Consider the following 27,398-nt stretch of genomic DNA (forward strand, 5'->3'; position numbering starts at 1 on the left):
ACCGCAAGAGACGAGCCCCATCCCGCGACCTCTTCCCCATCTCAAAGTCAGACATCCTCTTCTTCTCCCCTCCCCTCTTTCTCTCTCGTCCATCAGCAAGCGAGCGAGGGCCTGCAGGCGCCATGAACGGAGACGGCCGAGGGCACGAGAGCGGCGGAAGCGACCACGACGACGACATGCGGAAGCCGCTGCTGGTGAACACGGGGAGCTGGTGGTACGCCATACGCAAGTCCCACGTCTCCGCACTCCTCTGCACGCTCATCGTGGCGCTCGGCCCCATCCAGTTCGGCTTCACCGGCGGCTTCTCCTCGCCGACCCAGGACGCCATCACCCGCGACCTCAGCCTCTCCATCTCCGAGGTCACCATCCTTCCATTCCATCGCCCGTCGTCTTTGTTTACTGTTGTTGCCGGCCTCGCTGGCCTGGCAATGCCCGGAATCCTAGTGACTGACTGACGACGCTGGCTACTTGCAGTTCTCGGTGTTCGGCTCGCTCTCCAACATCGGCGCCATGATGGGAGCCATCGCCAGCGGCGAGATGGTGGAGCACGTTGGCCACAAAGGGGTGAGATTTTTCCCTTTAGCATGCTGCTTGTCTTCCTCTACCACGCCATTGCGAGGTCGACCGGTTCGTTACCTGTTGCCTCGCACTTAAGAAGGGTCAATGTCAGTCCTTTTGCTGATCGATAGTCCCATCGCATCCAACAAATTAAATAGCAATGCAAAGCTTCTGGGCAATCCATCTATTTTTACCATTTTATGCAAAATAAAACATAAGGGGATACTCTCTCTGATAGGAGTTACTTTTCACAGAAATAGATGCATCTAGACGTATTAGTTTAGATACATCAATTTTTATCCGTTTCCACGAACAAGTAATTCGAAACGAAGAGAGTATGATTTATCATTCTAAACTTAATTATGTTATTAACACAAACGAATCAGACAGCCAACCATGCATCACATATTTCACGTAATAATACATGAACGTGGTCCAAGCTAACACTCCTTTCATTTCAAAATAAATATCGCTGTTTTAGTTTGAGGCTTTCTTCTACTCGGCATCACAGTCGACCACCTGCTGCAGTGCTGCGCTAGATAGAGAAGTGTGGCATGCATGCGCCAACACGTACCAGCTAGCTAGCCTACAATTTTAGGCCTCCTTTGGTTTGGAGGAATTTTGTAGGATTTTCATAGGATAGGATTTCTATAGGAAAAATTCCTTCAGAGCTTTTTGGTTTGTAGGAATGAAATTCTATTCCTATGGAGGAATTCTTCCTATCCTCCACATTTCATAGGAAAACAAACATTAGGCTGGACTCAATGGAAAAATCCTATGGTATGAATCAAAGGGCATCTCTTTTTCTATTCCTATGTATAGGATTTGAGATGCATGTCATCTCATTTTCTATGACTTTCCTAATCCTATGATTTTCCAATCCTATGAACCAAAGGAGGCCTATTTTATTTTAGCATAGCTAGCCTACAATTGATCCTACACGGTGTGCTGGGGTAGTAGGTATTTTTTTTGAGTATCAGCTGCGGTGTAGGTAGATCGGTTGCTGCAGCGTGAATGAATTATTGCTCAGCCCCGCAAAACCAAAAGTGAATTATTGTTGAGGATGTTAATATGGGCCATCACTGAGGGTCCACAGGGCGCTTGCCGGGAGAACGACACGTCAGACCACAGTGTACGGTAGAATAGAGACGGGCCGGGGAGTTAATTGTACAGAAGTACCATAATTGGGGCATTGGAAGCAGATTAATACCAAGTTTGGTAATTTTTACGTGTCAGTATCAAGTCTGGGGCTAGCCGTTACAAAAAGGTCTAAATCGCGTATAAACACGTATTGACGGTGTATCTGACCGGTGGGGCCGCCTGTCCGGTGCCGACGTGGCATTTTTTTTTGCATAAACACCCCTCCCCCCCCCCCCCCCCCCCCCGCGCGCGCAGAAAACCAGTCGATCCAGCCGTCGCCGGCGAGCAGCAGCAGCCACGAGGACCCCTCACGCCTCCTCCCGAGCTCCCCAGCTCGCTCACCAGCGCGCCGCCGCCTCCTCGTGCCTGGGCTCCTCCTCCCAGCCGCCTCCGCCCGAGGGTCTCGCCGACCCCGCCCCCAGCCGTCGCCGGCGAGCAGCAGCAGCCACGAGGACCCCTCGCGCCTCCTCCCGAGCTCACTAGCACGCCACCGCCTCCTCGTGCCCGGGCTCCTCCTTCCAGTCGCCTCCGCCCTAGCGTCTTGTCGACCCCGCCCCACGCGCCTCGCGAGAGCAGCCATCACCGGCGACCAGGTCCCCTCGCGGCCTCCCTGTTTCCTCCATCTCTGTTGTATGAACAGAGGACCAGCGCCGCCCCTCCTGCCCTCCGCCGCGTGAGTCGCCGTCCAGATCCATCGGTTCACGCGCCCTACACCGCTCCCTGCCGCCGGAGTTACGCCAAGTCCCGCTGCCTCTCCTGCTTCGGTTGCAAGCACGCGAGGCGAGGTGGAGGCCGGGGCGGGGCGGCGGTTACGGGAGGCGAAGGAGCTCGGGCTCGAGGGGCTCCTCCCCTCGATCTAGATCGGGCGCCGCCGTGCGTGGAGACGATGAACAGTAGCGTCGGCGAAGCAAGGGGCTTTCTGCAAAAAGAATGCCACACCGGCAGCTGACATGCGGGCCCCGCCGGTCAGATACACCGTCAATACGCGTTTATACGCGATTTAGACCTTTTTGCAACGTCTAGCCCCAGACTTGGTACTGACACGTAAAAATTACCAAACTTGGTACCAATCTGCTTCCAATGCCCCAATTGTGGTATTTCTGTGCAATTTACTCGGCCGGGGGAGAACAGCGATTTGGTGCCCAGCCTCGTTAGCATCCGCATCGAAGAAAAATTCAAAATAAGTACTAAGAAATTTAAAAAACTCCAATTTGTTTTTGCATGGTAGATAATTTGATGCGTGAGATGCGCTCACAATTTCAGATTATTTGGACATCCAAGTAGCTCTCAGCAAAAAATACAAATTTGAGGTCTGTAAAAAAGTTAGCCACAACACGAAGTATTCCGGAAACCTTGGTCCTCCTAAGGCGATTGGGGCGACTAGGGTTTTGCGAATCTTGGCGGTGCCCGTGGACTCGATCGACGGGGCGTGCTCGAGATCGCCGGCTAGAGATGGATGCATCGGGCAGCGATGGCAGCAAGGGAGGGGGGGACTCTCGCCCAAGTCTGCTGTGCTCGTCTCAAGGAATAGTTGGGGAAACTAGACATCTTGGAGGAAGAGGCAACACCGCTGGTTCTCGATGACAGAGATGATTGTGGGGAAGGTACTGCATCGAAACATACTGCACACCCAGACAATCTCCAACGCCCTACGTCCCGCATGGGGTAACCCTAAAGGATTGTTCTTCCGTGTAGTCGGAGAAAACATATTTGTGGCGGAGTTCGCCACAAAGAGGGATCACGATTGCATGTGGGATGGGAGCCCATGGCACATCAGCAAGCACCCGGTGATCTTGGCAGAGTTCGATGATTGCATGAGGCCGTCGGAACTCAGTTTTGATAAATTGCAAGTTTGGGCTAGAGTTGTGAATCTCCCGTTTAATCTGAGGGATGAGAGGTGGAGCAAGGCAATTGCTAAACAGATTGACAAGAACGCAACTCTTATTCACTTCGACCATGATGGAGGCTACTTGTGTGCTCGAGTAACCCTGGATGTGGCCAAACCATTGAGGAGGTGGATTTTGATTGAATCGGCAAGGAGGGGGCAAACCGATCCTTATGACATACAGTATAAGAACATCCCCCACTTCTGCTTCTCTTGTGGCCAGTTGGGCCACTCGGATTTGTTCTATCCGACGTCGGGAACGAGTGATGAGCATGGTGATATGCCGTTTGGCAAGGGACTCCAGCCGCCGAAGGAGAAAAAGGGGGCCCTATCGTCAGATAGTTCGTCGTCTAAGAACCAACAAGCAAAAAATAGTAAGCAAGAATCGATGAACTCAAGTACGGCAACTGATGGAGGTACTGAGGTGAATTGAACGAAGAAGAGGAATAAGGCACCTAAACGCAAGGGAGGGCCGCCGACTCAGGTGTACAGGAAGGTGGAGATGCCCTTGCTGATGAACCACATAGCAAATGAGGGGGAGGGCAAAACAACCGGACGGGAGCTGGTTGTTGATGGGGATGGAGTTGAAGATGACGACACAGTTAGAGAACCAAAGAAAAAGAAACCAACCCCAACGAACTCTGAAAATTCGGCAGCGGCTGCGAGTCAGCCCTGCCAGGGTCAATTATTTGCTTAAGCTGGAACTGCCGGGGGCTTGGGAACCCCGAAGTAGTTCGTGAGCTTCACAATGTGGTGAAGCAAGAAGGTCCCGCCCTTCTCTTTGTGATGGAAACCAAGATCAGGGCAGAGAGAGTAGAGAATCTGAAATTCACTTTAGGGTTCTCTAGATGTTTTACGATGAATAGTCAGGGACTTAGTGGAGGCATATGACTGTTTTGCTGAGAGCTACTCATATGTCCAAATGATCTGAAATTTGAAACGCACCTCACACACCAAATTATCTACCATGCAAAAAAATCATGTTTAAAATAAACATTAAAACAACAAACAACTAGGTAGATGAGAACTTTCTTCTCAAGAAAAAACAGAAGCCAATTGCATCATGATGAGGCACTGCAACAATATCAATAATGAGGTGGGTCAAGGAAAAGTACAGTCAAGCTAGTCGTAATGCTTAGATTTAATTCTTGGTGAACAATTTCGCATGAAAATATTGGTGGAAAGTATGATACAACGAGTTGAAGAGGAGGAAACTCCATCCAAAATGAACTAAAACCACGAAACTTATTTTGAAATGGAGTGAGACCAGAGAGACAACTGTTGTTCTCTATGCTATCTAGATAGAGAGTGAAAAGCAAGCAATAGAAAAGATTGTCTCACAATTTTTGTTCATGTATTGTTCTAATCCAAATTTTTTCCCGAAAGCTACTCATATGTAGGTGGCGCAGGTCCCAGAGGCGCTCTCCCTTCTCCTGGGTTCGAGTCGGTGACGCACGGGGCTGGACGATTGTCGGCAACGAGGCCAAGCTTGCCGCATGCGCGACGGTGGTGTCTTTGTCTTAGGGCTCGCGCTCAGGTGGGCCAAATTTAGGCCCGAGGCAGGTCGGTGCGGTTGCACCGGGGGGTGGGGGGAGGGGGTGATATTGGGCTCGACCCGGGTGGTGCTCGCAGGCTCAAGTCCCTCTCCAGGCAGGTGCTATGGTAGTTGGTGGTGGTCGGGACCTCATCACTTTGTCGGGCGGAACGGTGTCGAAGACCTCGAACATGGCGTCATGCGAGCCTGCTCGACGACGGTCGTTGTTAGCCATTGGGTTATGTCTCCCCCGGTCCACATGATTGGCTGGAGACGCGGGCATCGGTGCCTCCTACCGTGGAGACGTTGAACCAGACTCCGTGGCTGATGTCAGGCTAGGAGTGAAAGGAAACACCTTTTACTCCTCCTAACCTGGTGGGTGCACAGGGATGTGGGCGGGTGGTGGTGTTTCGGACATGGATGTCGTGGCGGCAGCCCTGGATGACGGTCCGTATGGTTGGCTCTTCGACGGGCACCATGATGGAAGTGGTGGCTTTCCCTCTTGGTTGTATGGGCTGTAAGAGATGGGGCGACGGGTGGCTCGGGCGCGCTCTCTGTCTCTGGCATGACAGTGCCCCGATCCAGATTCGGAGTTCTGATCTCGTCGCGCTTGTCCTGAAGGCCTCATGGTGGCACATGGGCTACCAAGCAATAGCATTGTGCTTTGTTTGCTACACTACACTGGAGGTTAAGGGCATCTCCAACGTTGGCCTCTAAACGGACACCACAAATGTTTCTTTTTATGTCTGAAAGTGGCCGCGGACAATGATGCGTGAGCCGGCAATCCATCCATGTTCCCTAAATGTTCCTCTATGCATGTGCATGTTGCCGTTCAGGAGAGAGAGAGGATGTTTGGTATTGGATAACAAAAAAAATTGTTTGAACTCCTGCAAAGGACATGTACTGGAGTTTTGAGGGTCTCCTCTGAAGATGCCCTAACACTAATATATGTTGAAAAATCAGGCGTAGGTTACCACTTATACAACTCTGAATCCACTCAATGACAAGGATGGCATAGAAGCATGACATGTACTCCCTCTGTTCCTAAATATAAGTCTTTGTAGAGTTTCTACTAGATGAACTATATACGGAGCAAAATGAATGAATCTACATTTAAAATGCATCTATATACATCCTATATGGTCTATAGTGGAATTTCTACAAAGACTTATACTTCCTTCATTTCTTTTTAGTCTGTATATAAGATTTGGTGAAAGTCAAACTTGGTAAAGTTTGACCAACTTTATTGAAAAAATATCGACATCTACAATACTAAAGCTATATGATATGAAAATTGATTTCATGACGCATCTAACAATATTGATTACATATTGTGAATCTTGATATATTTTTTTATAATCTTAGTCAAAGTTGATAAAGTTTGAATTTGACGAAATCTTATATGCAAAGTAAAAAAACGGAGGGAGTATTTAGGAACGGAGGGAATACCAACGAGACTAATCCTAGTTACTGAAACGCCGAGGAGGAGAACGACGTGTTCCCGAGTCCCGACAGCAGCCAGCCAGCTCGTTGCGGTGACGGACAGGCATGCCCTCGTCCGGGTGCGGATGCGGGTGCGTTGAGTGTACGGGGTGCTGCCGCCGGAGGTGGGAGCAGCACGGCGTCGCCACGGCCTCAGGGAGGGGAAGCGAGCACTCGGACGACGTGGACCACCAGAGTCGAGCAGGCGGACCGAGCCGGCGCCCTTGTCGGGCAGACATGGGACGCGGCGACAAGACACGACGCTCCAGCCTCCCGTGGGACGCTGCCAGGATGAGCTTGCCGCCGCCGACGGACAAGCTGCGCCGCGCTGGGTTCCGGCCGGCAGCAGCCAGGATTGCGGTGGCACGCACGCGAGTTGTTCGTGAAAATGTCTAACGGCTATTTGGCCCAAGCCATCGTCGCCCCTCGCGTGAGAAGGAGCATCACAGGCGTTTAGCAATCCATCAGTGCTTCTTGCAAAAAAGACTATGGTAGACCGGTGGTCTTTCGCCGATCTGACAGAGGGAGGCGCTGGCACACACGTGAGATGCTCGTGAAAATGTCTAACAGATATTTGGCCTAAGCCATCGTCACCCACTTCCTTCAGAAAGAGCGTCTAGTAGAAATTAGGGTTCTACCAAATTTAGGGCGGAGATTGTAGGGGAAGGAGAGGGCTGGACGTGGGCAATCTCGCGGTCGCCGGCGGCTGGATACCGTCGTGCATGAGGGAAGAGGCGGCGGCATTGATAGAAGGCGGCTAGGGTAAGGCCAACTCCACCGCGCGACCCTATCCTGTCCGGCCCTGTCCGTTTGGGGTAAAACGGGTAAAGGAGACGGCCCAGCACGCGACGGCCCGGACCCATCTTGTCCGTTTTGTGTTCGGGCCGACCCATTTCGAGCGCAAACTTGCGCTGGATTTGGGTCGCGGCGGACACCAAACGGACGCGCGCTCGTCCGCGTCGGGGCCGCGTGGCAGGCGGCCACCTACCTCCCACCCGCCCACATCAATGCGCACGAGCGGACGGCCCCACCTGTCATCCGCGCGTCGAGCGGTCGCCGTCCTTCTTTAAGTGGGAAGCGTGGACGGGTCGTCGTCCACACTGCCCCACGCCACCCCACGGCCTCCTCGAAACCCGACAGCGGCGACCACGTCCCAAACCCTAGCCTAGACCTCGCCGGCCAGCCGCCCGCAGCCATGGGCCTCTGGAACTACGGCCGCAAAGGTAGGCACGACCGCGAGGCCGGCTCCTCGTCGGGACGCCGCCGTGGCTCGGTGAAGAAGGAGGAGCCCGCCTCGCCATCGCCACCACGCCGGGCCCCCGCGCCTCCCGCCTTCTCCATCGCGCCCACGTCCGCCGGCGAGCGCGACCGGCATTACGTCCGGGCGTCCGTCTGCCGCCGTTATTGGGAGACAAGGACGCCGCTCCCCTGGAGCGACGCCCATCTCCCCAATGACTGGCACCTCTCCGCCGATCGGGTCCCCATCCCGCCGGTCCCGAAGAGCGGCCATGCGCGCGCCGAGGAGATCGAGCGCCGCCGCCGCCTCCTCCCCGACGACCTTTTCTATGACGCCAGGTACGCCCCCGACTCCCCGCTGTGGGACACCTGGTTTCATGATGAGCACGACACCAGGCGCGCCTCCTTCTTCGCCGGCACCTCGACGGGGCCGCGGCGGCCACGGGAGCGCGCCCAGGAGCACGGGCGTAGGCGGGTCCACGGCGTCACGCCCACGCCGTCGCCGTCTCCGTCGCCCCCTCCACCTCCTCGCATGACAGACGAGGAGGAGGCCCGTCTCTTGCAGCGTGTCATGGACGACTCCATGTACACGCATGACGAGCGGTAGTGGGACGGCCTGGAGGAGGCCATGGCCCTCTCTGCCGCCGGGGACGTCGCCTTCCCCGTCGAGGAGGAGAGGAGGGAGGACCCGCCGGCCGCGTTCCAGCAGCTGCTGGGCCAGGAGTGGGGCTGGTCCTGCACTGCTCCGGAGATGGACGCCGGCCTGGGCGTGAACTGGTGCCCCACTCCGCCGCCGTGACCGGAGCGGGAGGCCTCGCCACGGGAGGAGGTGGTGCAGGCACCTCCAGCCGTCCAGCCGGCGCCCGTCCACCACGCACCTTCGGCCCACCTCTGGACGCCGCCGGACTACGTCGACCTCGTCAGCGACAACGACGACACCGGCGGCCAGTGAAGACGGCGACGGCCACGGCACCGACGGGCGCGGGAGGAGTTTTTTTATTTTCTTATTATGTTAATTATGAATCCGGGCCTTTTAAATGGCTGTTGAAACTGGGCCGTTTTGTGGCCAACCCATATATATGTTTTATGTTTTTTTAAAATGCGTTTATTTGCTTTTTTAGTTATTTAATTATTATTTTTAATCCCGTCCACCCCGGACACGATTTGGGGTGCGGCCGCGCGGTGGGCGCACGCACAACCTAATGGACACAGCCGGACACGGGCGTACCCATCAGCGCCCCAAAGGGACAGATTCGGACCAATCCGGACGTCTGTTTGGGGTCATGCGGTGGAGTTGGCCTAACACAGAGGTCGTGTGTTTGAATCACGTCACACACGCTTTTTTCAAGTTAACAGAATAAGAAACTTAAAATGGGTAGGCCCAGCGCTTAGTATGCCATGTACCCCGGGTCGTGTACGGGAGGTACGTACAAAAGTCGCATATTGACGCGCTCGATGCAGGTGATGTACTTTTATAAGAGACCATCCTATTATTTATTATAAAAGGAGGTAGAGAGATCTGCTTTATTGATGTGTTTATGGGGTTGTATCGAAGCAAAAATGGCCAAAGAAAAACAGTTTCATAGAATGGATTTTTAGCCCCTGCATCCATATTGACGATTACTATCGGCAATTCTAGACCTTTTGAAGACTCTGCTAGAGTTGCTCTTGGCTGAAACAACCATGTATGTCGGTCATGGTCTTATGATCTTTCACAGAACTCTAAAGTGACACTTTTTCTTCACAAAGGGTGGGTTTTATTGGCCCCAAATAAAGCATCAAGATGATAAACCACCATGAGCACACAACCGACCCCTACATAGTTAGAGCATCTCCAGCCGCACCTCCAAGAAGGCCCTTCAAACGATTTTTCGGCCGTCGACGCCAAAAAATCGGCTCAGTCGCGCCCCCAAGGACCCAGTTTTCGCCGACTCGGGCCGAAATTGGCGTCGGCGGACCCAACCCGAACCCGGCGCGCTGGGGGTCGCTCGGGGGCGCCGGGCGAATCGTTTTTGGCAAGAAGGGCCGCGGGCCAGCCGCGTCAGTGACTCGACTCTCTTCTCGCCGCTTCGTCGTCCTCATCGCCTCGTTTCCCGCGACGATTCAATGCCAAAGCTGCGCGCGCTGCCGCGCCGATCAGCCTCCATTGATGCCTCACGGGCGGCGCAGTGAAGGCCGGGCAACGCGCTTCCCCTCGCCCACCATGCCACCACGCCACGCGTAACGCGCCGGCCAAGCCTACCACGTGGCGCCTCCGCCTATATAAGCCGACCACCAGCGCGTCGGAGACACGCACGGATACTCCACCGCCGACGCGCCCATTTCTCCCCCCTTCCTCCTCTCGCCGTCTCCAGTTCAGAAGAATGGCCGAGCGTTTCCCAGGCGATGGCGCGGCGGCGAATGGCTTTGGGCGCCGCCATCTTCACGAGGACGAGGCTCGCCTCCTTTTCGAGGCCGAGTACCCAGTCCCGCCGGACATGCGGGTGCCCGGGGCTTGGAGGATCAGCGCCGGTGGCGTGCCGGTGCCACCACCACCCATCGAGGCGGCGCGGCGTGCGGAGATCGCACGTATCCGCCGTCCCTACCGCGGGCGGCGAGGGAGGGGCCACGTTACGTCCCCGACAGCCCGCTCTGGGAGCCCTACTTCCGCCTCCATCACGCCGAGCAGCTCGAGGCCACGAATGGCGTCGTGCCCACCGGCAGGCTCAACTTCGAGGGCCGGCGTCGGTGGTGGGGCGTGCCCGGCCGCACGTTGGAAGCCGTCCTCGAGTACATCGAGGGCGGCAACACGCCGCACCTCGAGTACCCCGCTCCCCCATCCTTCTCACGCCGCCGTGGGAGCTCCTGGACGCTGAGGCGCATGGAGCGGCCCGGGGCGTCCTCCTCCTCGTCCGGCCGGTCGTCAGGCTCTCCCTGCCTCCGCCCCGTCAAGCCGGAGCCCCAGGACACGCCTGTCAATGCTCGCACCCGCAGCTCCGGCGTCCGCATCAGCGACTCCACCCCCCTCCGGTCGCTTCGTCCTCGTCGAGCCCAAGCCGGAGCCCGGCCTCCCCACGGAGTACGAGGAGATAGCCCGACGCGGCTTCTACGACGAGGACGCCCTGCAGTGGGTGTGGGACGACTACCTCCGCGACGAGATGGTCCAGCAGGCCGGGCCCTGGAGGAGATCGCCGCCCGCAAGCGTGGGCGCGAGGACGAGCACGGCATCATGATCCTCGACAATGACGACGACGAGGACGCCCCCGGACCGTCCAACCCGCCGTGCCAACCGGGGGAGGGATGCAGCAGGGACGGCGGCGGCGGAGGCGGGGACGCCGACGGCGGCGACTACACGGGGTTCTACCGCCTCCTCGACATGTAGAACTGCAAAGGCGGGCGGCGGGCGGCGGGGAGCGGAGAGGTAGACGGCGAGGAGCGGCGATGGAGACGGCGGGGGCAGCCCGTAGTAGTTTTTTCCTTTTTTATAAAATATGTTTAAATTTGAACGAACTCACCGATGTTTTTGCGTTAAATTTGAGCCGTGTTTGCACCATATTTAACTTTTTCAAAAAAAATGTGGGCGCCACGACTGGGGGCATCACGCCCCCAGTGCGCGATTTAGCGCCGGTGCGTTTTCAGAGGGCGATTTTTAGCCCCTCCTAAAGGGCCAACGGCTGAAGATACTCTTAAAATGCACATAATCAACACTAACTAAAATAAACAAAAACACGCCCACAACTAGCAATAAGATATAAATTACGGCACCCGCCTTGGGTTGATCACGGACCAAGCCGAAGCTACAGCCGCCCAACATCACATCGACCGCCACACCAATCCGCATGGTCGTAGACAGTCGCCAACACCTAGAAGTTCATGGGCCGCCGCTCAGGTTCCAAGGCTCCACCGTCTGTGTAGAAGAGAGCCAGAGGACCCCTGACACTGCGATAGAGGCCGGTGACCGCGGCGGCAACGAGGTCAGCACATGGGGTGTCGTGGTGCCTGCGCTCACCACGCGCCCATGGCACACAGACACACGCTTCTCCACGCGAGTCTGGCACGTGGGCCAACGCCGAACAAATTTTGGCTACACGCCACGGCTACCCGCATCAACGCCCGATGAAACCACCCCGCACATTCTACCATGTGAGCGGTGTACGGAAGGTTTGCCGCTGCCGCCTTCATGCGGACTTTTTTTTAGAACATAGACATCAGAGACGTCCGGCTTTAAATTAATAAAGCCCACAACAATAGGCAGCGTGCAAACAAAGTATCAAGACCAAACTAAACGGAACCGAAGCTAGACAGCCAAGTTTCGAAGCAGAGCCAAAAGGCGAGACCGGTGATAAGTGCGTTACATGGCATAGCTAGCCAGAAGAGCGAGCACGCAGGCTCAAAGAAAGCAGGACCAAAAGGGCCGCCTATCCCTATAAGGCAGCAGACGGAGGAGGCGACGGGGCCCGGGACACCGAGTAGACTGTGCGGAGCCGAGCGATGGCATGTCGATGGAGATCAGCATCCTGTTGCCTTCCCAGCGTAGCCCACTGCTGCAAGAATAAGATGCATTTGAAGATAACATCAGCAGGGTGAGAGGGAAACGCTCCCTCAATAGTAAACTTGTTACGAATATGCCATAAGGCCCATAGCAAGGCCGAAGCACACGTCCACATTATCCGGCGCAAAGAGCCCGGGATCGCAGATAAGTAAGACACAAGCTCAGAGCGTGAGCGTGGATCCCAATCCACCCCAGCGGCCTCCCTGGCCGCACTCCAAGCAAACCGCGCCAAAGGGCAGCGAAAAAACGCGTGGTCAGCATCTTCCGCGTTATGACACAAAGCGCACGGTCCGGAAGCAGGGCCATTGCGCTTGGCTATATTAATAGAGGTAGGAAGGCGATCCTGACATAATTGCCAAAGAAAGACCTTAATTTTTAGCGGGATTCGCGCCTTCCAAAGCCCCGAGGCTGCCATAGGGGCATGCCCGCGGCACAACTCCTGTACATTGACTTGACAGTGAACTTGCCAGAGCCCGAGAGTCTCCAAGAGACCTCGTCTGCGGGGTCCGATAAGCGGACGGTCGCAGTCAAAGCCCGCACGTGATCCCACTCGGCCCGCTCCGGTCCCACAAGCTCCCTTCTGAAGTATATGGGGGGCGGGGAGGCACTGAGGGCCGACGCCACCAGTTGATTGGGCTCAACCGCGATGGCGTAGAGGTGGGGGAACTCCGACCAAAGGGGTTGCTGGCCAATCCACACGTCGTGCCAAAACCGGGTGGAGCGGCCGTTGTTAACCGTAAACCTCGCTCCCCTGGCGAAGTATGGTTTAAGGGATTGGATGGAGGTCCAGAAAGGTGACCCGTGAGGAGACGCCTCAAAGAAATTCCCATGTGGGAAGTACTTGGCACGAAGGAGGTCAATCCAGAGGCCGGTCCCTCCCTGGGACAGCTTCCAGATCCACTTGCACATAAGTGCAATGTTCATCAGCTTAGAGTTGATGACCCCGAGACCCCCCTGGGTTTTAGGTCTACAAACGGCATGCCACTTAACCATGTGGTACTTCCGTTTAGGGCCCGCACCTTCCTAAAAGAAACGTGCCCGGGGAGTGTCCATTTTCTTATGGACTCCATCCGCCAACAAGAACATACCCATGGCGAACATGGGTAGGGACGAGAGGCTAGAGTTAGTAAGGATTAGTCGTGCCCCTGATGACATAAATCGACCTCTCCATGGACATACCCGGTCCGCCACCTTAGTGTTGAGAGGTTCCCAATCGGCAATCGAGCATTTCTTCTCTGCGATCGGGAGGCCAAGGTAGGTGAACGGGAACTTTCCAAGCTTGCAATTTAGCAAGTTGGCCACCCGTTCGCTTTCGGCCGCGCCCAGCCCTATGGACACCACTTCACACTTGTGGAAGTTAATTTTTAGTCCGGACATTAGTTCAAAACATAACAAGATGGCCTTAACCGTTGCTATGCTGTGAGTGTCCGGCTCAAAAAGGAGTAGGGTGTCATCGGCATATTGAAGGTGCGACACCCCTCCAGGGATCAGATTGCCGACCACTCCCCTGATGTGGCCAGCAACGCGAGCTTTGTCTAGCATGACACCCAATGCATCTGCCACAAAGTTGAAAAGCAACGGTGAGGCTGGGTCCCCTTGACGCAGCCCACGCTTGTTGCGGAAGAAGTTCCCTACTTCTCCGTTCACCGCAATCGCCGTTTGGCCTCCCGAGACCAATTGCATCATACGGTGAACCCACACTGCCGAAAACCCTCGATCCAGAAGGATTTGTCGGAGAAACTCCCAGTTCACTCGGTCGTACGCCTTCTCGAAATCTAATTTCAGAAGTATTGCCGGCTGGCGGCTACGCTTGAGCGAGTGAACGATCTCTTGGAGGGCCAACGGGCCCTCCAAAATGTTGCGACCACGAATAAACGCCGTTTGATTCCTACTAATAATACGATGGGCCACCGGAGACAAGCGCGAAGAACAAGCCTTAGAGCAGATTTTGAACGGGACGTTGATAAGCGCTATGGGGCGGAAAAGTCTAATATTGTCCGCGCCCTGAACTTTGGGGATAAGCGAAAGAACCCCAAAGTTAAGGCGCGAGATGTCTACAGTGCCACGCATAAACCCGTTACACACCTCGAAAATTGGGCCCTTGAGGACTTGCCAACATTTTTGAACATCGCCACCGGCCACCCATCCGGGCCGGGTGCCGTGTCAGATTTCATCCCCAGGATCGCCTGGTCGATTTCCTGAGGAAGGAAGGCGAGGCCCAAGCCTTCGTTCTCTTCATCCGAGACCTGCAGAGCGGGATCCCAGATATCCGCCCGTAGGCGAGCCCTGGACTCCTCCCTGGAGCCCAGCAGCTCGATGTAGAAATCGTAAATGTGCCGGACTATGTCCTGTTGGCGCAATAGGAGCCCCTGCTCCGATTGCAACCTCAGAATGGCACACTTACGACGCCGGCCGTTGGCATAAGCATGGAAGTATTTTGTGTTTGCGTCCCCTTTGAGCGTCCACTTTATTCCGCCCCTCCTACGCCAGTACTCCTCCTCGGCACGGAGGAGGGCCTCAACCTGGGCCTCAACCGCGTACCGCTCGGCCCATTCTTGCTCCGAGAAAACCCGTACGTCCGCAGCCGCGTCCATACGGGCGAGGTCCGTCACCAAACGGGCTCGGAGCAGCTTATCCTCTCGACCCTGGTTGGCCCCCCAACCTTTGAGGGCCGCGCGCAACCCCGCCCCTGCGGAAATCCAGAAATCCATGGGCCCTCTCGCGTGCCGGATCCGGGCCACACAGGACTCCCATTTGGAGAGGAAGATTTGTTCAAATTCCGGGTTTTCAAACCAAGCAGTTTCAAAGAAAAACCGTGGGCTTCGTTTTAACCGGTCCTCCCCCGAGGAGAGGATTAGAGGGACGTGATCCGACCCGATCCTCGTTTCAGCGTGAAGTGAGCACATAGGGAAAGAGCATCTCCCACTCCGCGGACATAAAAACACGGTCCAGCACAGACCGGACCGGTGAGAGTTGCTTGTTTGTCCAGGTATATCGTGCGCCCACGCGGGCCACTTCCCTAAGGGCCATAGAAGCAATCGCATTATTGAACATGGACACCCTTGTCCAGTTAATAATCCCGTTGTTCTTATCCGCTCCCGAACGGATAAGGTTAAAATCCCCTCCCACGATGAGGGGTAGGTTGCGAACACCCAAGGCCGCAACCTTTTCCTGAAGTTCCCCCAAGAACTCATGCGAGTGTGAATGATCTGCCGGGCCGTAGACCACTATAATCTCCCACTCGCGGAGAGACGCACGATGGCGGACGTGAGCCGACACGAAAAACCGGCCGGCGTCCCAAGCCACCACCTCGCAGCACACATGGCTGATGCCAAGTAGCATACCCCCAGAGTGGCCAATCGCTGGCACCCAGTGCCACACGAAGCGTTCGAGCGGGTCGATGGCGAGCAGGTCTCGGTGAGAGAAATCAGCCTTGATGGTTTCCTGCAGACCAACTACATTGATGTTTTCGCCGCGAATGAACTCGTTAAGCTGGGTCCGCCTCCCAACGTGGCCGTAGCCTCGGATGTTCCAGAAGAGGAAACGCAGTTAGATTATGCGATTGCGGAGGCGGATACCACGAGTGGTAACCGCCTTGGCCACTCGTCGAGTCCTCACAGGACCACGGGCTGGGGGGGACAGTGCAGCCCCTGCTGCTATGTCCGCCCGATCGGGCCGGGCGACCGGGACCAGAGAAGCCCCTGCCTCTTCTGGTGCCGTCGCAGCGCGTGCCGCCGCCGCCTGGGCAAGCGCGGCCTGCGCGATCTCCTTAGAGCGAATGAGAGACAGGAGCTCTCGGGCCTCTCCCTCATCAGACAGATCAACCCCACTATCCCCTAAAATACTACCAAGGCACTCATCCGAGTAATCGTCGAAAATCGTAAAACGGGGTAGGGGTTACCTTCGGTCTCCATGTTCTTCTGGGCCAGAAAGAGTTGCGCGCGTTGGAGAGCAGGGAGGTTGCCCTTGGCGCCCTTTGGCCGGGAGTTGACCCGTTCCTGCGCCACCGGGGTCGTCACCACCGCCTTGGAGCGCTTGGCCGTGGAGATGGGAGCCGCCTTGGTCACCTCCGCCCGGAGAGAGTCGGAGGGAGGCGGGGGATCCGTCGGCCCGTGCCCCCCGACCGCACCGCCAGGGGAAGCCAACGCCATCACCGCCGTCCGGTGCGAAACGGGCGTGCCCGCCCGCACCGAGGGGGGACTCGTTGGCGCCACCGGGGGGGTCTTGCGGCCCGCCGTCTTCTTATGGAGCCGCCCCCCACCAATCGCCAGACCGCGTACGGGCGTGGGAAGCCCGCCTTCTTCCGCAGCCGGGGAGATGAGCATGGAACGGCCCTCCGAGTCGCACGAAGCCGAGGTGCCCTTGTCGAGGTCGAGGCCGAGGGACATGTTGGAGCCGTATTGATTGAAGCCCGTTTCGTTGCTGCCCACACCAACTTGACGCTCCTCCAGGTCCTTCGCAGCCCCCGCAGACGGGGCCACGGCCTTCGAAGTCTTGTCCTTGAGGCCCAGCTTATCCCAAGTCGCAGTGTCAATGGAGTCATCCCCCATGCTCGCGTCCTTCTCCTTGTCCATGTCCTTGTCCATGTCATCAGGGCCCTTGTCCTTGCTAGCCGGGGGAGGGGGAGGGGGGGCACCTCCCAGCCTGCCACCCGCCTCGGCCTCCATCCGGATGGTAAAGCCCTCGCTGTTGAACCAGATTTGAACAAACCCTTTGATCTTGGCCGGGGAGCGACACGCAAAACGCATCCGCACAGGACCCAGCCCCGCCAACGACGCCTTGTCCACTTCCATCGGGCGCCCGATCATCACAGTCCCCGCCATGAGACGGTCCACGCGGCGATGCTTGGGTGGCACTCCCCAAAGTTTGACCCACACATCCGGCATGATTTCGGCCTTGGGAGTCTCCAGAACAGCTTCCTTGATCTCTGCCATGATGTCGTTGAGGGAGAGGTACAGCTTGCCACTGCGCGTCGCCATTCGCAGCATGGCCTTGTCGGGGAAGACGACGGAGAACAAGTCGTCCCCGACGTCCACCACCTGCCAGTCCCAATCCCCTTCGAAGAGGTGGGGGAGTTCCGCCTCCAAGATCGAGACTGACAGCTTGCCCAGGTGCCGCCGAGATGAGCGCCGCGTCCGCCACCGCCGGGGCACTGACCTCCTCGCCCGCCGACTCCACGAAGGGCAGGCAGAAGAAGCCCTCGCCGGGGATGGCGTTGCCCATGATCTGCATCTGCAGAGGCCGACCGCGCGTGGGGCAGTGTGCCGATGCGTGCCCCTCCTCGTGGCAGACGACGCACAGAGGCTTGAAATGGCACATATTCTGGTAATGGCCCACCCTCCCGCATTTGAAGCACTCTGGCCCATCGAGTTCCTCCACTGGGATCGGGGCGTCAGCCGAGCCCTTCGACGCCGACGGCCCGGCAGCCAGCAGTGGGAGCGCCGAGCCTGCCCCCTTCTGCTTCTGCTTCTTGGCGAGAGGATCCCCAGCCCGCTCGCCGCTCAGAGGAAGGAGGGATTCCTTCCTCTTGAGCTCCTTCTTCTGTTCAAGCCCACGGCGCCGGTACTCCTCTTTCTTCTTCCTTTTGCGCTCACGCTCTTCCTCCTTCTTCCGCTCTTGCTCCGCGAGCCACCAGGGAGGCGGCGGCCCCCAGCCCGCCTCGCCCGCCGGCGGCGACGAGACCTTGGCGAGCGCCTTCGCCCGCAGATCTTGCTCGCGTTGCCTCTCCGCCGCCGGGATCGGAGGCGACATGGGTGGCTTCTCCACGCGGCGGGAGCCCATCCTCACCGCGGTGGCGAACGAGCGAGTGAGTGGAGGTGGAGAGGCGGAGCGGCGCAGGCGACGCGCGCGATGCCCGAGCCGCCGCACCTGCGAGGGGGATGCGGGAAACCCTAGCGACAGATCTAGGGCACCCTTCGGCAGCCACAGCCACCTATAAATAGGCTGGGGCGGCCGCTCATCCCCCGTCGCGATGGGCCCAGGCCTCTTCCCTTGCGGGCCTGAGGCGGCCGGGCCAGGCCGACCAGGCCCAAGCACAGGGGGGCGCCCCTGCGACCCTGCTGGCGCTGGCACACTAGGTTCGACCACTGGGCCTCCCGGCCCGCTAACAGGCAAACTGGGCCATTCCGACAAGCCCAGCAAGGCGTCCGGCCCGGGCGCTGCCAACGCCGAAACCCTAGCCGCGGGCTGCGTCTCCCTTGCAGAGTCCGCCCCGCCGCCGTCGTCGACCCCTGTCGACTCCGGCGAGCACGCCGCACCTGCTGGCGGCGCGACCAACGTCAGATCGAGGCGCGCCACCGCCGGCCGGGCATTCGAGCGCCCCTCCGGGCCCGCGTCCACACCCTTGGCGGGCGCCAGATCCACGGGGCCAGTCCACGGCCGCCGCGTCCACCAGGGGCGAACGCGCGCCGGCGACCTGCCATGAGAGAGCCCCCCAGCTCCTCCGCTCGGGCGACAAAGTCACCCACCGAGCACCCCGCACGGGGCCTCGGCGAACCACCACCGCCACCTGCACTTACCTCACTCCTTACCTCGTCGTCGTCGTCGTCGGAATCGCACCCCACCAGAGCCCAGAACCTGCTGCCGGAGAGGGACGGGGCAGGGGGCCCCGCCCTAGGCGGCGAGCGCCGCCACGGGCACCCCGGAGCGGGCCGCACCTCCGTCCAGCCGTCCGCCTCCGCCGCGGGGCCGCGGGCGGCGTCGCCCCCCGAGTCGCCCCCCGGGTCGCCAGACCGAAGCGCCATCGCAAGAAGTTTTGTTCGAAAACTCCCTTGGGGGCTATACGGTGTTTTTCCTTCTGAATCAAGGTTAAAGAACCAGCTTATCACTTGCATGCTATCTCGCCCCTTCTCATGCGGACTTTACCCGACGGCGCTTGTCAGCGGCAGCGGGTGAGGAGGAGCGAAGGAGGGGTTGGTATCCGACGGCAGCTAGGGTTTGCGCAGTCTCGCGGGGAGGAGGCGCGGGGCTGTTTCACTTCGTAGCTGGTATCTAGAGTGGCACTGCCATCATATAATCCGGTTCTCCTTTCCAAAAAAAACTAAAGGGTGTGGCAAGATCTCAGTCGACTGAGATTTAATCAAGTCTTAGTCAAGTGACATAATATGCAAGAGAGACTGATTTTTTTACACAAATCTCAACGTAAAATCTCACAGATTTAGCATCGACCGGGACATGGAGGGGGGGAGGGGGGGGGGTTATTCCCAGTCTTAACATACATTGAGCATAGATCATGAAAGAGAAAAAGAAGCATATAATTGCTTGTTCAGTTGGCTTGGGGGAGGGGGGGGTGTTATTGGCAGTCTTAACATACATTGAGCATCATGAAAGAGAAAAAGAAGCATATGATTGCTTGTTCAGTTGGCCAATCGAAACCTAAAAATAGTAAGAATGGTCAACGGTTGCCGGGAGGAGTACAGGAGGTGGCCATTATCTATGGAATATCATATGCCTAAAATAAGGCTACCGGCGAGACGTGTAAGTAAGATCGCACCGACTGACAAGAAAATGTCTTGTGGCTAAGACAAGGACCATCGCGTAGACTAAGGCCCTTCCATCGCATACCTGTCAAATAAAATCAAAATCATGGCATACTCCTTCCATTTTTAAAAGAGTGTACTTGGAAAGTTAATTTTTTCATATTTGACCGTATTTATATAATAACTAGTATAACGCCCGTGCGTTGCCACGGGCTCTTCAAAATTTATAATCAGTATCTTTCATTTATCATCCCCTCATATTGGGTGATTATGGGGTGCTCTAATTAAAAACACAACAATCAAATATTAGGAAATTTCACCGAACGAACAACAACGAATAATACGATATCTATCAAACGAATAAAATGAGGTCATATTTTTGGTCCGTCATGTACTTCCGTTGAAAAGTGCCTATCCCTTTTAGAATCAACCCACTGTTTGCTCGCACGCAAAAAAAAATACATCTCTAAAGTGGGGAACCGATCGGTGCCAAAAAGAACTCAAACTCCTATCCAATCTCGACTTCGTGCTCTTCCACTTCCATTGATAAAGATGGGACGTCAAGGGTTTCATCATGATGATCTCGAGCAGCCGCCGACATCCCTCCCCACATCTACCCCTACCCCCTGCTGCCGCTTGCACTGTCCTTGCTCCTCGAGGGAGCTAGGGACACAATGTTCTCTAGGATGGGCATGACCAGATCCACGAGGAGGCCACATTCTTCCATGGGAACCCAACCAAGCACACCACCCTCCGCAACCATCCAATCCCAGCCTAACAAAGTCAAGACCCGCCATCGATCCACAAATCAGGCTCGCCGCATCCAGGTTCACTGCAAGTCTGCGACGAGTCTGTAGTCGACATCTTGACTTTGGCTATCCCCACGGAAGAATCATCGGATCCTGCTTACTTTTACCATCACTTCGTCTCTTCCCAAGGCAGCGACACCACCCAGCCAATCACCACCACCGCTTGCGGCTTGCCTACATAAAATCATGAGAAATCCCCACGGCGGTGCTGTAAGATCACCTTGGCGACCTCGACAGTGACCGACTGGTCTAAGATCTAAGCTAGCCGCTCTTTGTAGAAACCAAACGAAGTAGGCATGTGACTCAGATTTGTTCTTTGGTGTGCATGCGTTTCTTGCTGCCCACCAGCTCTTGTCTACAACTCGCCTATCTCTGTACCAGCTCTTGGTCTACAACTCGCCTATCTCCATGCTCGAGACGACCAAGCTCGATGCGCAAGCCGCATACGTCTGCTAGAGCTATATTCAGGCCAGGACCGGAGTCGCCCTCATCCACCAAGTGGATCAAGGAGGCCCACCACCTAGACTCTACATCGCAACATTTTGTGTTTTCCTATAAAAAGTAAAGAACCTTCTCTAATAAACGTAAATATAACCTTTTGGTTTTATAGTCTCAACTTTCCTACACTCCAATACCAGAAGGATTTCTTGATTTTATTTAATGACCTTCTCGAATGTCATTCACTTAGAAAGGTAGTAATACAATCTAAGATATTAAGGCAAATTATTAGTCATATTAAAGTGCAAAAGGCCCTATAGGACTCAAAGCATGACTTTTATGGTTATACTGTAATTTGCAAGATCTGAGATTTATGCAAGTGTACAATTAGAGAAGAGCCAATTAAATAGATTTTCACATTCAAAATAGTACGATTAGCAGTAGCACTTCAATTTTTTCATGTTTGATCAGCTTGCTAGGTGGTTATCACTAAGCATGTTGGAACGATGAGCATAACCTAACTTAGTTCAGTACGTGTTGCTGCAAATTAGTTCAGTACGTACGAAGCTGTTGCTAATTTCAATGCCTGGCTGTTGCAAGTTTCTAATGAAAAAGTACTTCAGGTCAAAGGTCAGGGAATATACACTTTTGTTATCATGGTTGTTTCCTTATAGTGAACAACTTTGATCACCACTTCAGCAGCTACTATCTATAAGAAGACATTAGCTAAGTAGATACAGGCAAAGAAAGCATGTAGGCAAAACCAGAATTAAAAACATCCTTCTCAATGGAGCTCGTGCAGTTCGGAAGACCCTAATCATCGATGAGGGACCCCTCCGATGGTAGCATGGCGTGACAATTGCCGTCAATGACGACACCCAAAGTACCTTGCACAATCCATCGATCCAGTTCGGAACAATCAAGCACATACCTTGCAAAGTGATGTGGATCTGAAGCAGAGGTGGGAAGGTAAAGGCTCAGGTGAGGTGGAATGAGACGTTGATATAGACGTGCACGCATGAGAATAAGGCGGTGCCCAGGATGGATCTCCATCGGAGGAGGCCGGATCCGCTGGGGAGGAGGTCGCTGTAGTACCTGCCATCTGTGCGATGGATCACGGGGCTGGCAGGCAGGGGGAGGGGATAGGAGGGAGCGGGTGGGCTAGAGCGCAGATGGCGGGTGCCCCCGACGACGGCTGGGAAGGATGGTGGAGGAGGTGGATGAGGATGGCGGCGGCGGCGTCTGCGGTTGCGCCTCGTCCGCAGCCGTGCTGGTGGTGGTCGATGCGAGAGCCGGATGGCGTCGGCCAGAATCAGGCAGGGGCGACAAAGATTTAGAGGAGAGAGAGAATGGAGGCGATGAGCGATGGGAGGAAGGGCCACCGGCGATTGGGGTGGCCTCAGATCCGCCCTCCGTGGCCGCCTATTTCATGGGACGAACACCCGTGCTCACCGTCGGGCTCGCCTTCGGCCGCTGCCTCGCCGACATTCACGACGTAGAGCCCCTTCCTCCGATCCCATTTGCCAGGGAGGCAGCGCCATCCTTCATCGCAGAGAACGAGTCCACACTGAGATCCCAACCAGATCGTGATTGCGCCTCCCCAAACCGCAGCGGCACATCCCACTCCATCAACGACCAACCTATATGAGGCGGAGGGTCAGTGTAGGACGCGAGCGCCGTCACCATGGACGTGGGGGACGCCGTAGGTGGGAAGGAGGCGGCGACGGCGTCTGTGTCAGGAAGATCGCACGACAGCAGCGGCGTTTACTCGAGGGGATCGAGAGGAGCTGCGTTTGGTGCCGGGTGGGTTCTTTGGTGCGTGCGTGGGGCTGGAGATTGTGATAGGTGATCAGGTGAGGGCGTGCCATACCTGGATCGATAGCCTTACCATACCTGGTGGTAATTTAAATTTATTACCATATTCGATATTTCCCGAGTTATGGCCTTACCATACCTGGATTGATAGCCTTTGGGGTAATTTAAATTTATTACCATATAATTACCATATTCAAAATTTCCTGAGTTATGACCTTACCATACCTGGATTGATTTATTACTGTACGTGGATTAATTATGATTTATTACTATATGATTTATTACTATACGTGGATAGCCTTACCATACCTGGTGGTAATTTAAATTTATTACCATATTCGATATTTCCCGAGTTATGGCCTTACCATACCTGGATTGATAGCCTTTGGGGTAATTTAAATTTATTACCATATAATTATCATATTCAAAATTTCCTGAGTTATGACCTTACCATACCTAGATTGATTTATTACTTTACGTGGATTAATTATTATTTATTACTATATGATTTATTACTATACGTGGATAGCCTTACCATACCTGGTGGTAATTTAAATTTATTACCATATTCGATATTTCCCGAGTTATGGCCTTACCATACCTGGATTGATAGCCTTTGGGGTAATTTAAATTTATTACCATATAATTATCATATTCAAAATTTCATGAGTTATGACCTTACCATACCTGGATTGATTTATTACTATACGTGGATTAATTATGATTTATTACTATATGATTTATTACTATACGTGGATAGCCTTACCATACCTGGTGGTAATTTAAATTTATTACCATATTCGATATTTCCCGAGTTATGGCCTTACCATACCTGGATTGATAGCCTTTGGGGTAATTAATTTATTACCATATAATTACCATATTCAAAATTTCCTGAGTTATGACCTTACCATACCTGGATTGATTTATTACTATACGTGGATTAATTATAATTGATTACCATAAATACGTTGGGTATTGCCGGTCAGACGAGAAAAGAGAAAAACCGGTGGGAGGGGCTGGTGGGAGGTGGGACGAAGAAAAACCGGTTGAAAATAAACCGGTTGAAAGTGGGGGGACTATTCAACCAATTCGTCCATTAGGAGTAGAGATATACCAATAATGTAATCAAATTAGTAACATTAGATTCATGATAACATATATTTTCATCATATACCTATTTGATTTCACAAGCATGAATATATTTTTGCACAACTCCATCGAACTTTGAGATAATTTGATTCTCCAACAAAACTGAAAGTACGTTATTTCAAAAACGGAGGGGTACACTCTAGCTGTTCTTCTGCATGGTATCAAAAGAATACTATAAGTAGTAAATGTACTGCCACGGGTACTCGTTTTGCTTGGAATGCACTAACAAGAAAAACAGTATTGCTTGAAAGTACAATAGTACGCATACCAACGAAGCATTGGGCATAAGGGCATCTCCAACACCAACATGCAAATTCCTCTTGTATATGTCCATTTTTATGTCCGGACATGCTCCGCGGACATGATACGGGAGTGAGCCGTCCAACGCTAATTACAAAGTATCCGACTGGGAGGAAAAAAAGAGATGGGACTATGCATATGGTGAAATATTATGGTGGGGTTTCCGATTAGGAGGAGAGAGGGGAGAGGGGGACAATGATGTGCAGAGAGAGAGAAGAGAGGAGAACCACACGGAGGCTTTTGGTTGGTGAGTGAATGTCTGAACTCCGGTACATCTCGCTCATGTTTGTCTTCACTTTGCCGAAAAACGGACGTTCGAACCGCTTTGCGGACCAATATGAGTCCTCATTAGATTGCAAAAGTAAACAAATATGTCTGACCAGACATATACCGGAGCTTTGCGGGTCTCCTTTGGAGATGCCTTAAGATCCATAATAGGGAAGATAAAGCTTGCAGCGAACAATGAAGTGATGAGAGCATGTTAATTTTTTTTAGAGAACCTTTTGATCTATTCATCATCTATCATGACAGTATAGATAATATCATAAATAACAAAAAAATTACAATCAGATTCATGAACAACCTAGCAACAACAACAATTATTGAAGCGAGACGAAAATGTGCCCCTATAATCATCCCTTCGTCGCCGGCCGAACAAATAGCACATTCTGTAATTGTCCAATTATGGCGTGGCATCACGAAGAGGAGTCGAAATGGTTAGTTTAGTTAGGCATAATAAACACTAAAAGGTAGCAGCCTGCAGAAAAGCAGGAGGGAATATATTCGATTAAAAGCACGTCTTCTTCTTTTTTTAGATAATAGAGAATAGGCTTTTGAATTATGAGGCCTGCTTTCTTATCCTACAGTATATGATCCAGCCCAGTAGACTGAATAATAATGCTCTCTGTCGGCTTTAATTCCTTGTGGTAGGGAAGCAACCATCTGCAGCTACGAATTGCAACAGAGGACCTCTCCACATTTCAACCGTCGCATCCTCTTCTTCTCCATCCAACTGCCGGCGACCGCCATGAACGGCCAGAGCGACCACGACGACATGGCCATGCGGAAGCCGCTGCTGGCGAACACGGGGAGCTGGTGGTACGCCACACGCAAGTCCCACGTCTCCGCTCTGCTCTGCACGCTCGTCGTCGCAGTCGGCCCCGTCCAGTTCGGCTTCACGGGTGGCTTCTCCTGGCCCACGCAGTACGCCATCACCGGCGACCTCAGCCTCTCCATCTCCGAGGTCATCGTCGACCCTTTCATTGCCCGTGCCCGTCTACCGTTGTCGCGTCGCTGCCTTGCCCCGGCATCTGAATTAGTGATTGACGACGCTGTGCGCAGTTCTCGGTGTTCGGCTCGCTCTCCAACATCGGCGCCATGGTTGGGGCCTTGGCCAGCGGGAATATGGTGGAGCACGTCGGCCACAAAGGGGTGAGTTTTTTTTTCCTTAACCTGCTTGTAAATGTAGCATAATTGGTTATCTTCTAGGCAGTTTTCTTTTTCCTCTTTTGAACCTTCTATAGGCAGGTACTGTTAGCCGCACGTAATTATCCTGTGCGAGATCGACCGGTGACCTCACAGTTAAGAAGGGTCAGTGTCAAATCTTTGATTTTTCATTGATAGATCCATGTAACCAATAGCAGTGCAATCTTTTTATGATGTGCCGTGTCGAGACTTTCTTCTCGGGATCACCGTCCACTATTGTCCAAGATGGTTGCTGCTGCTGAACTAGAAACAACAGTGTGACATGTATGCGCGCCTCGTGGCATTTTCAACGCGGATCATCAAAACACTCAAATGTCTCCGCCAATTGTTTCCACCTAACCATCCATATGCATTTAGCCATTCAATATGGATCATCAAATTGGATCGGACCAGTCCACATGTCTGAAATCTCACAAAATCCGTCTCAAACTTGGGGGAGCTTTGAGAGAGTGTGGACGGTTGTTCGGTACACTGCCAGTTAGACCACTTCTCCCAATAGCCCACGTCTCACACTCCTCTCTGTTCCCTCTCGGTCCATCTCGCCCACTTTTAGTCATAGCCCACAATGCAGATTTAGGGATACGATGAGATGGTTAGACTATCTACGGACACGCCCGGACGTGTCTGCAGACATTTGGTGACGTCCGTTTGGTGATCCGCGTTGGAGATGCCCTTACCCCCCCCCCCCCCCCCATAGTTGCACCAAAGGGTATTCCCCTTGCCACATCTACTTGTTCGGACCGGACAATCTGTAGTTAATTGGTTGTTCAATGGGCTCCCCCTTTTCGACTCGAATTATTTGGAATCCTTTAATCCGATCCCAAATCAAGTAGGTCGTAGGGGAGTCCGGACTATCTGTCACGTCAGCACGGTAGTCCGGTCCCAAATCGAGCATGCTGGCACCGCACATCCTCATCGACTCAGAGTTCGCCACTCCCTGGGTGCACGACTGGTCGAAGACGACCAAGGAGTTAGATGCCCGCCGCTGGGTAACATTGGAAGGGCTCCTGAAATACGAGCGCAACACCCGCCTAAAGGCAAAGGCAGTGCTCTGCCGCTTCCCAGGATGGATGATGTGATGGCTAGGTCAGCACCCACGATTGGAGCAACAATGACGACAATGGTGGAGATCCGGTTCTCGAGATCCACGCCCGTCTAGATAGGTAGACTTGGAGTAGTTTTTAGCTAAGTTTCCTAAATAAAAATTAAGTTCCATATAATATATCGAATCTAAGTTTAATAAAATCTTTAAACTGGAAATAAAATGGGGGCTAGCATTAGGTTTGTCCATGGAAAAATGGGGGTGTACATTGATTTAGGGGATAGCCTTGGATATGACCTTAGCCTACAATTGATCCTACATAGTGTGTTATAGTGAATATACTACTGAAGCGTCAATGGATTGCGGATGCTAACATAGGCGATCATTGAGGGTCCGTAGGTCGCCCGTCAAGAGAATAGGGCACCAAGCCATAGTGTATGGGACGATGGTAGAATAGGTTGAGATCAACATCGGCGAGTTGGGGACAGCTAACGGAGTTCCACTATGTCTGAA

The 27,398-nt window shown here is 54.1% G+C and overlaps 1 protein-coding gene across 2 annotated transcripts; it reads left to right on the top strand.

The window, feature by feature from the left end:
* LOC123105897 (sugar transporter ERD6-like 4) lies at positions 1 to 25,739 on the top strand. Of its 2 annotated transcripts, XM_044528074.1 has the most exons (3): positions 1 to 359; positions 475 to 564; positions 25,289 to 25,739. In XM_044528074.1, exons 1-3 carry the CDS (start codon positions 123 to 125, stop codon positions 25,670 to 25,672), a joined length of 711 nt encoding a protein of 236 aa, XP_044384009.1. In that variant the 5' UTR covers positions 1 to 122; the 3' UTR covers positions 25,673 to 25,739. The 2 variants fall into 2 exon arrangements, with proteins under 2 accessions (XP_044384009.1, XP_044384010.1); XM_044528075.1 differs by lacking the exon at positions 25,289 to 25,739 and having other exon boundaries at positions 475 to 1,755.
* Positions 25,740 to 27,398: the final 1,659 nt, after the last annotated feature.

This window comes from Triticum aestivum, chromosome 5A (assembly GCF_018294505.1).
Source record: "Triticum aestivum cultivar Chinese Spring chromosome 5A, IWGSC CS RefSeq v2.1, whole genome shotgun sequence".
Taxonomy (NCBI): domain Eukaryota; kingdom Viridiplantae; phylum Streptophyta; class Magnoliopsida; order Poales; family Poaceae; genus Triticum; species Triticum aestivum.

Excerpts from the sequence above, each read along its gene's own strand:
- LOC123105897 (XM_044528074.1), top strand. The coding sequence starts at position 123 with ATGAACGGAGACGGCCGAGGGCACGAGAGCGGCGGAAGCGACCACGAC. Across the intron at positions 360-474 it reads TCAGCCTCTCCATCTCCGAG|TTCTCGGTGTTCGGCTCGCT; the intron begins GTCACCATCCTT and ends GGCTACTTGCAG. Across the intron at positions 565-25,288 it reads AGCACGTTGGCCACAAAGGG|GGAAGCAACCATCTGCAGCT; the intron begins GTGAGATTTTTC and ends TCCTTGTGGTAG.